Here is a 15320-nt window from a genome sequence, read left to right as displayed (position 1 = left end):
CCATGTCCTTTCATGGAACAAATCACCATGAAGTCTAAAAGCAATAAAAATTGCGAGAAAATGAAATGATATTTTGTTTGAACAAAAGTCCTTTTCTAACTTCGTTGAACTTCTATGCACCTATGAGAAATAACATGAACAGCTTGATTTGTTCGGTCAGTGCCGGGAGGTTCATAGTTCTTCTTCCTTGGTCATGCTAGGCAAAGTTATCTAGTCACCATGACTTGATATGATACTCGTAGGAGTCGTAAACAATACTCGTTGGCGCATGAACACATGTATCTGTGTTTCACATGTGATGTATACGTGCCCTCCGCTTTCCACATGTCTGGTTGGTAGATAGCTTAATCGGTGGCATGATTAAATATGGCTACAACCAGAGATATACATGTCAGGATGGCCGATCGGTCTAAGGCGCCAGACTCAAGGTGTATAAACCTTCTCACTGTAAAATGTGAGACGAGTGTTCTGGTCCACGTATGTGGGCGTGGGTTCGAATCCCACTTCTGACACTAATACAAATACTTATTTATATTTTTACATCTTAAAACTTTATAATTATCCTCCTTATCAAGGCACTCTTAAAGGTGATAATTAGTTATTTTAATCCACTGTATATTGCCTCAAAAGTTTATAATTTGTAATTCTACGGGTAAGTCCAAGGAAACATTAAAAATACAGATATAGTTGTATTTGAGGATAAATAAAACACATATTGGTATATAAGTATAATTTCTCATTCCACTCATGTTAAAAAAAAATACTCGATAAATATTTATTTCATTTTATAATTATCACTCATATATTCAAAATGAGGTTATATCAGAAAATTATTAATTCCAAAACTTATAAAAATTAATTTTTGTATAATTGTCTGTCGAGAGGTTATCAATTTAAATTCCTATGCATGGCAGTAGTTTTTGCTGTTATTTTCATTCATTCATTCATTCAATCATTCATTCCGTTGAAAGATTTGTTTTGATTATTTGTTGCGCTATTCAGATTTGAACTCTGTATGATTTTGAAAAAAAATCTCACATTTCGCAAACTGTAGAATCCTATAATTAAATATCTAAACGAACTAACTATAGTGAAAGATCGAGGGATCGAATGCACTGAACGAACAAAGGAATGAGTGAGTATTTTGTAGTTTACAACATTTGAAAAAATATCACCATAATACGTCATACTCTCTTTGATGTCTACGCGCTCATATAAAAGAATGTCATGTCATTACGCTAGATATAAATCATAAAGGGCTTGTACTTTTAAATATCTGCCTTTGTGCACAGGCGCATGTGGTCCGGATATTATACATATGACTGGTGTATTGAAAAATATCAAATTTTCAGCTTGATATATCACGAGGTTAATTTCGACAAAATTCGGGTGCTTTGGGCACTGAAAAGGTAAAATTTTGATATAATTTTCAAAGAAAATTAAAAAAAGAGAGTTTTGATATTTTGTTTTCAATTTGTTATTTTGATATCGAGACCACATGAGCCTGTTCCAGTGTGTACGAAAACAGACATATGACCTCTTCAATCAACGTACGTGATTAGATTACACATTGACATCACAGAGACTACGAACCATGTTTGGTATGTATAATCTGAACTTAATAAAATCTTCAATGTTTGCCTCTTCAATCTAACTAATCGAAGGGGAATAACTCTTATAGGCCCAAACACAATGACGTAGTTATAAGAACGAACTTTTTGTACACCTGGCTTAAGTTTGAATTTCTGGTATTGAACTAGCCTTGTAGCATGACAATAAATTCCCAGACCCTTGATCATTTGCGAGGACACTTATTCGAATGTTTCGGTCTTTCAGACATCTCGCACCTATCAGCCACTAATAAAAAGACTTTAATGCATTTTAAAAATAAAAAAGGGGGTTGTAGACTAAAAGTGGGGTATATTTTATGACACCATTAAAAAAAACAACGTTCTTATAACCTTTTAACAGTATTCAAACCAGGTCGAACAGTTACAAAAACCACAAATACTTCTTTGTGGTTCAAACATTTTTGATATCAGAACCATATGTTTAAATATCAAAATAAATTACGTGAGTTATATTTTTTCCGTACAAGAGATCATATAATACTATTCATTTGTCAGGAAATTCAACAGAAATTGAACTTTAGATAAGTCCTTCATTATATTGTGTATCAATCTATTTATAACGGATGTTGTGCACCTATATACATGCATTTCCCCCGAAGTTTTGGCCCCACACATATGTCGTCTATGTATGGCAAAGCTTGACGTCATATTTCCCGTGCAATCTGCGTATGATATAACAGCCCATGTTTTCAACAGCACCTGTTTTGACATATCCCTGATTCCGAGCGGACGTGAAGCAGGGCGAATAAGCGAGCGAGTGAGTGAGGAATGGAGTGACAGACAGATACAGACTGATTCAGAGAAACAGAACGAATATTTTATGTCCAATCGTTCATAACAGCCAACCCCTTAATTCCAAGTATGTACCATTTGTTAATTAAAATTTGTAACATCATAACATAGTCAGGTGGCGCAGTGGATAGCGCACTCACTTTATTTTCATCAAGGTAACCTGGGTTCGATTCTCCAATCAGACGTGAAACGGTATTGGTTGTCCGGGTACTCCGGTTTCCTCCCACATCGAGCCAACCAGACTGATTGATATGATAAGTTGAAATAACTCGTTTCGTAATTGCTGTAAAATAAATAAAGTTTAAAAATATGATTTTTATCTATTTCACAACGAGTATAAAACAGGTTATATAGCCTATATTAACAACTCGTGTCAGCCCGGATGTTAGCGCGAAGATGGTTTTAATGTAGGAGGAAACTTACAAATCGGAAAAACCCATGTGGTCGAGAAGGTGACCCCGTACCCTTTTTAAAAAAGATAAGATCGGGACTCGAACCCCGGCCGTCTTGGTGAAAGGCCATTGCGCTCTCCACTGCGCCACCCGACCACCTATATTAAGTTTATATGTGAGCATTATGATAGATATATTTGTTCATAGTTCATTGTTTCAGTTAGAATTGTTTGATACTGTCTACAGGTAAAGCCGTACAGCTACATAACAATCACTATGCCGAATTGAAGTGCATAGCTAGATTTTATATAGCCGTGTTTACACAACAAAATGTGTTGTACAATACAAAGTAAACATTAATGTCAAAGAAACAACATTTACGTGGGTGAGAATGACAATCTGTTGATGACTGTTTAAATCAAAATAAGACATGCGTTTTGGTGACACTGCTCAATATGTACAACTTCAAACATGTTCTAACTTTTTTCCTTTTTAATTTCTGCATTTCTGAGTCAATCTGAAAATAGATGTATTTTATTTGACAGATGTTGAGGCTACCATAACAAAAAGCATAGTTTTAAGATGTGCATAAAAATACCATACATATAGATAAATATATAAATTAATAAAAAAAAAAAAATATAACACGATATAATAAATGAATAAACAAGTAATAAATAATAAATCACTTTAGGTGTACTTTCATGTACAAATTAATTCTTAACGTGGAAACAGTAAATATGATTTTAAGAAGAGACCTCCTGTATACCACTACATAATAGAAGGAGGCCATATGTAGCTATTTGACAATAAAATCACGATTACGCCATTTAATTCAACTGCCCTTCTATCGATTTTCCGGTCAGACGAGCAAAACTTAGTAAAATCGGGACGGATTGGACCTGTCCAGCCAGTGTTTTCCTGATTGGCCGATTTTTTTTCCTGACAGGATAACTAACATCTGTTTTATATGTACAAGATATACACGTAGCAGCTGTCGTGTTTAGTTAAGAATTCATATGTAAATCGCCGTATATATAGATTCATGGAGTTTCTTCTTTACCAAAAAAAAAACGTGGATTGGATCGATTTACTGTAGTATTTGATGTATTCATCTTTTTTATTTCTGCTGAAAAATGTTACAAATAAAAAGAAGAAAAAATGAAAAAAAAAAACAACAATTAAAAGTATAGCCTCTGTAACTGAAAAGTGATCAGCCATTACAAGTGTTTGTCTTACTATAACGATATAAGACAACAGGACGAGAGAGAAAATATCCCATAAATAGATTCGTTCATGATTATATATATATAATTCATTTACATACATTGTATATCCACTTGTTTCCGGAAACATATTCAGACGTGTTACAATGACAAATTTGATTATGACATTAGGAAATATGTACGTCATTTGTTTTACACGTAATGTTTTGTTCCTTGAAATCATTGTTTAAATTTCTTTTTATCCGATCACATGTTTAAAAACAGCCCGGGGGATGGGACCTTTCGATCGACTGGTTAAAGCTAGCTGACGTCATCGTGGTCTTCCTTTTTGTGACAAGCGCACCATCAATCACTGGCGCTTAACATTTTGTATCACAACCTTGGAGACGGATGGATGAAACTCATTTATAACGAGTGGATATTATATATTTATCAATTATGGGTTTTTGTTGAGGTGAACGTGTGGTCTCATAAACCCGGGAAATTGATATTAACCGAGGTCGAGGTGAATATCATATATAATTACATATCTTATTCATTTAAAAAGACAGAACGTATACAAATTGACTGCATTTGGCAGAAAGCATTATGATGTTACAATTAAATTGACGTCATACATGAATATTAACCTGGTGTGTCTGAATATAGTAGCACCGATTCTATATCACAAATCATCGACCTCCACGTGATTATAATAATGATCCAATCAATGATGACGTAGAAACAATGTGTTTCATCTAATATATATCGTTCATATCAAAAACCTTCGAATCAACATACACGAGTGTTTATATGTACGATATATTGTGACCGTAGTTTCTCGTGCATACAGTTATAAAGTGGCCCTTTTTCCTGACCTCGTGACCTGTGAACAACGCCTTCATATGACCTAAGCTGTTGCCATGACAACAACAAAAAATGAAAAACGCAAACATTCAAACGAACACTTTTTGAAATCTGACGATTAACTTTAAAAGTGTATTGTGTACTCCTACCTGTGAACATTTCAACGCATATCTTCCCATCCAGTCGAACTTTGTTTATTCCTTTAGTTTTTGCTCGACCAGATAATGAGATGCATACGAAGGAAACACGTATCAATGATGTCATTCTCCATTCATCAAGTATATGTCAGTTTTACTGGCGTCAATTTCATCATCACAACGCGATAATAAAACACCGTGTAACACAAATCGAAATTCATTTCTAAAACTAACCACGTCGCAGTGAGGATGGCTGATAAACGATTTCTCGTCACTCTCATATGCTTTATTGGACTATGTGTAGCTTATCCGCCATTTAGGGAATATATACCCAATTCACTGCGTGTACCCGACCCGTGTTATACACGAATGATTGGAAGAAAGACGCAACTCCGATACGTTCAAGCAGTGGGCCACTACGGTGTTAGCTCGGACAGGAACCCATTCGGACGGGTAAGGTTTAAACATATTATCAAAAAATATCACTTTGTATCAATTCTTAGATATATTTCAGGGAGATAAACCAGGATTTTAATTATTTTACATGTATTTTCAATATAATTCATAATTTATCATTAATTAGAAAAAAATGTTTAATGAAAACAAAAAAAATGTATTAAGTATATTTGATGATATTTTACGAAATAAAATGTTTCTTTCTAGGATTTCAAAAGGACACGCGGAAATTGGACTATTCTCTGCCGAATGGATTCGGATAAAGATGGTGTATATAACGGTTACGAGTTAGGGGATACCCATTGTAGATGGAATAAAAACGACCCTCGAACAAGACGGTATTTAAGGGTACCTTACAGTCACCCCGGTAAGAAACTTAGCAGAAAAATGTGTTCAAGAGTTCATAAAACTCATATGAAATTAAAACGAGTGTAAAATCCCTTTTATCACATAATCAAGATGTGTGGCATTGCAATTTCCATGCAACCTTGAAATGTAAAAAAAAAAACACGCTATTTCAACTCTAGTGTGTAAGTCTGAGACGTCATGTACTTGTCCTAGGCGTGACGTCACAATTGAAACAATTAAAACTTACAGCCAATCACAGGACTGATAGGTCATATTACATGGGTTAATACGCAAAAAAATATGACATGGGTATATTCACTGGATAACAATTACATTATGACATTGTGATAAACTGTATCTTTATAAGTGTGTTAGGTGGAGGAATGAGGAGGATGCATAGATGTGATTTAGTGTCATTTCATAGAATTGTAGCGAATTGCAACGTCATTTCACAGAATTTTAGTCTTTAGAAACATAATATGAATTCCTTTCACACATGATAAAGTGTCATTTCAAACATTATATAAATATCTTTTGCACATGTACATAATGTAGCGTCATTTCAAACATAATATAAATTTCTTTTATACATAATGTAGCATCATTTCATACAGAATATACTTTTTTTTCTTACATACTGTAGCGCCATTTCATACATAATATAAATGCCTTTTATACATAATGTAACGTCATTTCATACATCATATAAATGCCTTTCATACATAATGTAACGTCATTTCATACATACGTGTAATATAAATTCCTTTCATAAAATATTTAGCGTCATTTCAAGCATAATATAATTGCCTTTCATACATATTGTAGCGTCATTTCATACATAATGTTACTCATTTCATACATTGTGTGTAAATGTATGTATCATAATTATATGGCGTTATTCATACACTTACTTGCACATGTATCTTGTGTCATTTCAATACATTATGTAGTGTTTGTTATCTCATGCATTATATATTATATTCATTGTATTTTTCAGGGATTGCGGAGACGTTCAGTAATAAAACCAGACGTTACGAAGTAGTCCCGCAACTACGGATGGCGATCTGCTCAAGGAATTTCCCGTTGATCTCATAGAAAATGTTAGCTAATGACCAATACAAGCGCCACGTCAATGGGTGCCATCCGCCCAATTCGAATATAAAAATTCTATATGAATCTGTTTCGCCTATTCGTCATCCTAGATTGGCGGAAAAAATAACACCATCACAAAGAGGTGAAATAATAACAACAACAACTAAAGACAAAACATTTGTGACACCCTAAGAGAGAAAGAAGCAACGACATCTAGCAGAGAATTCAATCACACGGTCTAGTAGAGAAAGCAGGAACAACACCTGACGAAGAAAGAAATTACGCGCCATCTGGTGGAGAAAACAAATATGACACCTAGCAGTGAAAATTGAACTACTTCAAAAAATAGCGGGGTTAATAATAAAGTATTGAAAATAACCAAGGAACAAAAACAAAACTGCTCGGATCGTTTCAGGGTTAATTAAAGCATGCATGTATTAAAGACAAAATCGAACAACAAGAACTTGGACCTGCCATGTACTGGTAGTGTACTGGTAGTGTATAATTACGACGGTAGACAAACTGTTTTGGTCCGTCCATAATGTCTGTACTAAGGATCAATTGGTAGCGAAGTCTCTTTTGGAATCATCAATTTTCATTTTGTTATCATCACGGTATTCAATCGGGAACCGTCGACACTTTCCGTAAACGAGTATTTTCTCGTTTACGGAAATTGCCGAAGGTTTCCGATTGCAAGGTTTGTATGACCACAACAAGAGAAGAGCAAAATTAAACAATACGTGTATATCCAAACCGTTTTATCAACAAAATCTAAATTTGTGCTTCCGAAATTCAAATCAGCATCTGTAACGTTGCTAAATTATAACTATTTGTGTGAAATTTACTTATTTAACTCTAGTTTATTTCGCCAATCATTGTACAATGTGTGTATCCATACTAAATAGTGAAACAACTCTCTAATTATTTTTTTGAGACTTGTGATCTATACAGGCCTGTTGGTCCTATTTTATAACTGAAAACCCCTATTTTATATAAATCAGGATGCAATTTTTGTTACCACCCACTGCACATGTACATAATTTTCACTAGTTTTTGAGAAATAAAGTCCTCTTCAAATGCCTCCAAATGCAACCGGAAGTGAAGAGGACAGTATTAAGAAGCACCTTGAGAAGCGACTAAACGCTTACAACGGTGTCACCTGCAATGAACCAATGAACCAATAGTACAACGACTGAATATAAAATCAACAGCATAAAATATCGCCAGAGAACTTGTGTGGTACTTACCATCATTCAAGCATATATGACGCGGCCATGTTGGATTAACCCAAACATGCACTGTATGGATATCCTTAGTGAACCTTCACGGAAGTTCTACAGTTCCAAATAAAGGAATTCCAGTCAAAATTGAGAAAATGTTGATAGTTTGACTGCAAAAGAATTATTGCTCCGTTCATGAATGTTTCCTGTGATTGATTGCGTGTCTTATTTATTATATTTTTTAGCCAAACCAGACATTATGTTGGGTTCATGTTACCATCTTTTTGTCTCTCTATATTTTACATTATCTATGAATGTTTTTTGTGGTAGAGTTACTTCCCATATTTAACATTATAATCGGTTTTCTGCCTTTGTACCATTTTGCATTATTTGATACTATTTTCGAAGCGAAACCTAGCGGAGAGTAAATCAATTACGGAATATGAACCATTCTATCGGGTTTTTTTTATAATTAAAAATTATTTGGTTGTTGCCAATGTATATTCCTGTGTGGCATTTTATTTCCGAAGTCGAAATTACGATCATTAAACATATTTACTTGGTTTAGAGTTCTTTTGAAAAAGGAGATTGATATCTTTGCAAGGTACCATAGAGCCTTAACTAAATTATCCTTTTCGATATCAACATTTTTTTTCATAATATGTAATTATTTTACCAATCTGTCTTTTTTTTCAAATTTGCTCAAACAGCATGAAACATACATATTGTGCGTATGGCTGTATGTGTTTGATTTTTAAGTATGAATGGTGTATGCATGAAAAAGAATTAACGCATTGACGTATTCTTTGTATTCGATATTCTATTTATTATAAATTTTTACTTTACTATAAGTTACATTATTATTTCAAGGCGAAAATGACAGGATAAGGTTTTTTCTATTGATCGGCGTCTGAATATATGACGTCACATAACACAACATGACGTCCCTTAACATAACGATGCATTTATCATAGGATCAGTAGAAATAGTAAAAAAAAAAAGCATACAGCGCTACCAAAACTGTATGCCATTGATATTGTAGTCACAGAAAGTATATCTATAAGCAACATACACATTTTTTTTATTAAGTAATATTTGTATATTTAGATACATTTATATATATTAATGTGTATTTATTTATTTATAGCGGTGTATGTGTAATATCATTCACTACCCAGGGTTGACAAGGGGAGGTAATCCAATTGTCTCATACAAAAACATAATTGAGTGAGTATGTTAGTGAGTGTGTGAGTCAGTCTGTCAGCGAGTGAGTGTGTGAGTCAGTCTGTCAGCGAGTGAGTGAGTCATCTAGCAAATGAGTCAGCTAGTGAGCAGTTTCCGAAATCATGTGTGGAATTGTACGTGCAGCAGGTTGAATAATGAGCTGTAAATAGATATTTGACTCGGCATATATATCACTGTATATAATAATTAATAAAACATGAATCAACGCACAGTGTCTTTTACTATCTTGTATTCATTGTATTCAACTATCAGTATTCACCACGAAATCTGACACTCGCTCTATTTTCCGTCCAAGGGGGAAGAGGGGGAGGGGGAGAGGGGGCCAAAATTCTCACAACGACGTTTACCGGTGCTTGTGTATATATTTCTCTCTCAATTGGCGGAATTAAAATTAGGTTCTTAAATCAAAACAAATATTTTATTGGTGAAAGGTGAATATCAAAATTCAAAGGCGAAAGGGAATAAGTATAACAAAACCACCAATGGCAAAGAAATGATAGAATATATTACAATGATATTGCATGTAAAGAACAATTGACTTAAAAACCAATGGTTCTTAACATTAAGTTGCAGATTTAACGTGCGAAAACTTTGTTGTATTTTCTTTGGCATCCAGTACAGTGAAGTGGTAGAGTGTTGAATGTTTAAGTGATCTTAACCTAACAGGACATAGTAGTAAACGGACCAGAAAACAGTGACAAACGATAAAACAAATATCTGCGTTTCAAATGCAAGGGGCTGCATCATTAAATTTGGTTTGGTTTTATACATGTAAAACAGCTTTAGTCATTTAGGGTGTGTGGGGGTATATACCTCCCTGTGATAGCGCGGATCTGATGCCGACTGAAGATTGCTACATGTACATCACTGAAATACCATGCAGAAGGCAAGGCACCCAGCAAAGTAGTCCATCCGGTCATATTATACTGAACCAGTTGTTGCCATTTCCCTAAATATTGAGTGTTAAGCAGGAAATAACAACTACCATATATAAGAACTTTGGTTTGTCCCGGCCTGGGAACAGAACCCATTGCCTTCCTCACCTGGGCAAACAGTTGGGTTTGTTATGGTCGTAGATCAAAACCTTTATAACGTCTTATAATACTCATTCCAAAAATTGCCAAAATATTACGAAAGAATTACGCATTATTATGATTTTACTCAACCACCCTCCCACCATTCAATGATATTTAGATTATGACCTTGAAAATTGATGCATTAATTATTATTATCTCCTTTTTGTAACGTTATTCCTGATTACTTTAACTCACCGTGATCACGTGACAGTAGCTTCTCTTAAATATTTGCGAGTTATCGCCCTTTACTATATCGACATATTTGGAGTGCATCGGTAGTGTTGCGATATTACAAGTCCAATTTTGATTAGATTGGATGGGCGGTCATCAATATTTCTTAGATTTACCGCCCATCCCAAAACTCTGTTACGCCGTCCTTAAATATGACCATAGCTGTTGATAGGACGTTAAACAATACTAAACCAAACCAAACGATCCGCACAATAACATATTACATCATCAATCAAAAGGCCGCTCAACTAAATCCAAAATATACTTTTGTAGTTGTTGAAATGTATCACACTTATTTGTTGATTCGTTTTACAGAAGGCATGACAATGACTCAGAATGAATTTGTGATTTAAAAAAAAAATCTTACGTACAATACACAATCGCCCTCCGGCGAATATCTCGACCTTAGGTGAACGGGTCTTAATATTATACTACAAATGTACCGCTAGGTCCATACATGTAAGTAATTTATCATAATTAAAATGTATCACTGAGTTTGATAAAGTGATGAACAAGTCTAGAACACCTGGGTTAGGGTAACCTGAAAGATGTTCAGTTTTACAAAACAAAAACAACACAATTTTAACAAAGTGCGACGGATACAGCAGATCTATGGGGTTTGAGAATCGAAACAAGTTTGTATTCTGATACCTTTCTTGTTGTGAAGGGAAAAGTTATTTATTGGACGTTTTCGTATTTTAAGGTTAATACCGTGCAAAATCCCCAACGCCCCAGCGAATAAGTCTCCTAACGCAAAATTTACTCTCTCGTGAAATTCAAATATATCCAAACTGATGAATATTTTTTAAGATGTTTGGAGTATATTGTTTGCAGTTGTTTCTCTTCCAAGTAATTTATTGGTGAAATTAGAATAACTGCACGAGACCCATTTAAAAATGTAAGAACTTGCAGAAATGAACGATTGATTTCATTGTTGTTGGTTTTTTATTCTTCAAAATATGTACGTCAAAGTGAACTTAATATTCTAGTGATGAAACATAATTTGAAACAATTACTGTGCTGTATGTATACATGAATATTTTAGGTTAAGACATATTATTTGTACAGCTTTACGAAAACTACAAGCAAGCATTTTAATAAGTTTATTTTCGAAAATTCTGTAAAATTTAAAATTTTAATCTGAAATAAAACAATTAAAAATGATAATCTTAAGGCAAGGATTGTAAAAAGTCTTTAAAAAAATAACGATATGATTTTGTAATGTCATTGAGCTGAGCATACTTACAAAACAATCGAGACATGCAACGATGCATCAAAGAAAATTTCCAAGTATTCAGTCCCATTATCATAATTGATCATCATATAATAGCGGTTTTCAGCAAATACGTAGTATCTTCCGATCTAACGAGAGACGTGGTTTATTTTGCGTGAAATGGCAACCCTACCTAAGATTTGTATTTGGTGTGTTATTGTGGCTATTGCTGTGTCTTATCCACACTATTACCCCTACGTCCCAAACAGTAGGAACGTGCCTTACACGTGTCCCGGGGCCGGACCTAATGAAAAATTCCTCAGGATTGGACATTGGCCGAATTTCTTCGAGAGGAATCCCTTTGGACAGGTATTTGTAGTCATGTGTACATGTTACTGTCCGTAATGTGATGTCCGTCCGTCCGTACATCTATCGTCCAACTATTACAAATTATTGCATATATATTGTGTGTATTTCATTGGCACGCAAACAAAATGAACACTTCATCTAATTGCAACATTTATTAAGAAGATGGTTTTTAAATGGCTAAAATAAATAACAAGAATAAAAAAAACTTTATAAGATGTTAAATATGGACACTAGAATGTTATGTATGAAGTGAATGAAGTCTAACGTCTTATATTGGATATTTTTGTAAATGTTTCCTCGTTCGCCTATCTCATTTTTTACCGCGTGAGCATATCCTTTTTATTTATAAGCATGCAAGGCCCCTGAGGATTTAGCTATAACGTAGTTCATTCAAATCACAATTAGCAGGATTCATAAAAAAAATGTCCGCCGCATATCTATCTGCATATTTTCCCTTAAAAGTTTCTAAGGATCTGGTCTTTTTAATTTAAAGATTTTTTTAATGCATATAAAGAGTATCTTCTCAATTACCAACATTGAAACGAGATGAATAAAACATGACGTGAACACCCGAAAAAGTAAATCATGAGCGAATTTTTTAAAAATAAAATTTTTGAAATATCGTTTTGCGGTATTTAGATGAGAGTGATAATTTCCGAATACAGTGATAATTTAACTACGTTGATTATGGAGAATATGACATATTTACATTTCCACTGTAAGTTACTCTCTAAGCTTTACCATAAGAAATTGCGTCCATAGGGCTATGAAAGCAATTGGATTGGCGTCATTTTGAAGCTTCTCCCGCCCCCGATAATAAAGTTTATTTTTTCATAATTTCAAAATATTATTTCAATTAATGAATAATAAATAATTCATTGTTTTGAATTGTCAGATCAATGTCTCTGCGAACAAATATTAATCTGAATGAATTTTGATTGATTTGTACTCATGGTCATCTAGAACTTCTCCTTGGACTGGACGGTTATCTGTGACCTTGACCCCGACATGGACAACAGAACGAGCGGTGAAGAACTCGGTGACCCAAATTGTCAATGGATACATGATAACGTCACCACACACACATTCCTCACCGAGGCAACGAGTAATCCAGGTTAGTTTTGAAATCATGTTTAAGCAAACAGTGTAATAGAATTGAAGAGGCAATAGTTATGTTATATTACATACAACAAGAGGCCAAATGGGCCTGCATCGCTCACCTGGTATTAATCTCACAATTGTAACCTTAAAAGAGGACTAAAAATATCAGCGTCTTGACTTAAAGTTTAAAGTAATTCAGAAAAAATGGGCAAAGGTCATTCATTTGAACAAAATTGGTAGCCCTTCATCCCAGCCTCTCGGTTATTCAGAAGAAGTCGTTTAAAGGTTCTAAACATATCTGACCCCTGTGACCTTGAATATAAATCAAGGTCATTTATTTGAACAAACTTGGTAGCCCTTCATCCCAGCATGTTACTGGCCATATATCATCACCCTAGGCCTCTCAGTTATTCAGAAGTCGTTTAAAGATTTTCAACATATTTGACCCCAGCGACCTTGAATATAAATCAAGTTAATCTATTTGAACAATCTTGGTAGCCCTTCATCCTAGCATGTTACTGGCCAAATATCATCAACCTATGCCTCTCGGTTCTTCAGAAGAAGTTGTTTAAAGGTTTTAAACATATTTGACTCCAGTGACCTTGAATATAAATCAAGGTCATTTATTTGAACAAAATTGGTAGCCCTTCATCCCAGCATGTTACTGGCCATATATCATCACCCTAGGCCTCTCAGTTATTCAGTAGAAGTCGTTTAAAGTTTTTATACATATTTGACTCCAGTGACCTTGAGTATAAATCAAGGTCATTTATTTGAACAAACTTGGTAGCCCTTCGTCCCAGCATATTACTGGTCAAATATCATCACCCTAGGCCTCTCAGTTATTTTGAAGAAGTTGTTTAAAGGTTTTAATCATATTTGACCCAAGTGACCTAGGATATAAATCAAGGTCATTTATTTGAACAAACTTGGTAGCCCTTCGTCCCAGCATATTACTGGTCAAATATCATCACCCTAGGCCTCTTGGTTATTCAGAAGAAGTCGTTTAAAGGTTTTAAACATATTTGACTCCAGTGGCCTTGAATATAAATCAAGGTCATTTATTTGCTCAACCTTGGTAGCCCGTCATCCCAGCATGTTACTGGCCATATATCATCACCCTAGGCCTCTCAGTTATTCAGGAGAAGTCGTTTAAAGATTTTCAACATATTTGAACCCAGCGACCTTGAATATAAATCAAGGTCATTTATTTGAACAAACTTGGTAGCCCTTCATCCAAGCATGTTACTGGCCATATATCATCGCCCTAGGCCTCTCAGTTATTTTGAAGAAGTCGTTTAAAGATTTTCAACATATTTGAACCCAACTGCCTTGAATATAAATCAAGGCCATTTATTTGAACAAACTTGGTAGCCCTTCATCCCAGCATGCTTCTGGCCCAATATCATTACCCTAGCCCTTTTGGTTACTGAGAAGAAGATGTTTAAACTTAAAAGTTGACAACGGACGGGCCAGGTGAGCTAAAAATGTATTAGCTTCCAAACGGGCTATACTTATCACTAAACAGTCTCCTTGTCAACTCATGAGAGATATACATACACGGTGAAAGGGAAGCAACTTACGATATAGTTTCAGAATCTCCGTGGCCCGAGACAAGGTTCCCCCTTTCTGCCGCATTCATTTTTAGCTCACCTGCCCGAAGGGCAAGTGAGCTTATGTTATGGTGCGGCATCCGTCGTCCTTCCGTCCGTCCGTCCGTCAACTTTTTGCTTTAAACAACTTCTTCTCAATAACCAAAAGGCCTAGGAAGATGATATGTGGCCTGTAGCATGCTGGGATCAAGGGCTACCAAGTTTTCCAAATGAATGACCTTGACCCACTTTCAAGGTCACTGGTGTCAGATGTCTTTAAAATCTTCAAACAACTTCTTCTCAATAACCAAATGGCCCAGGGTACTGATATTGGGCCTGTAGCATGCTGGGAT

At 34.9% G+C, this 15320-nt stretch overlaps 1 protein-coding gene and 1 non-coding gene across 2 annotated transcripts in view; both read left to right on the top strand.

The window, feature by feature from the left end:
- Positions 1-390: 390 nt before the first annotated feature.
- Trnal-caa lies at positions 391-512 on the top strand. Its single transcript has 2 exons — positions 391-428; positions 467-512. It is a non-coding gene; the product is annotated as a tRNA-Leu (tRNA).
- Positions 513-12038: 11526 nt separating this feature from the next.
- The window catches only part of LOC110467032 (temptin-like), a 4810-nt gene continuing 1528 nt past the window's right edge, over positions 12039-15320 (top strand). Inside the window, exons 1-2 of the mRNA XM_021523899.1 lie at positions 12039-12274; positions 13238-13388. Of these exons, the coding sequence (XP_021379574.1) occupies positions 12086-12274; positions 13238-13388 (340 nt within the window). The 5' untranslated portion in view covers positions 12039-12085. The remainder of the gene's footprint in view (positions 12275-13237; positions 13389-15320) is intronic.

This window comes from Mizuhopecten yessoensis, unplaced genomic scaffold (genome assembly GCF_002113885.1).
Source record: "Mizuhopecten yessoensis strain PY_sf001 unplaced genomic scaffold, ASM211388v2 scaffold11153, whole genome shotgun sequence".
NCBI classification, from domain to species: domain Eukaryota; kingdom Metazoa; phylum Mollusca; class Bivalvia; order Pectinida; family Pectinidae; genus Mizuhopecten; species Mizuhopecten yessoensis.
Note: the sequence above shows the minus strand (reverse complement) of the source record. Positions and strands in the feature narration are given on the sequence as shown.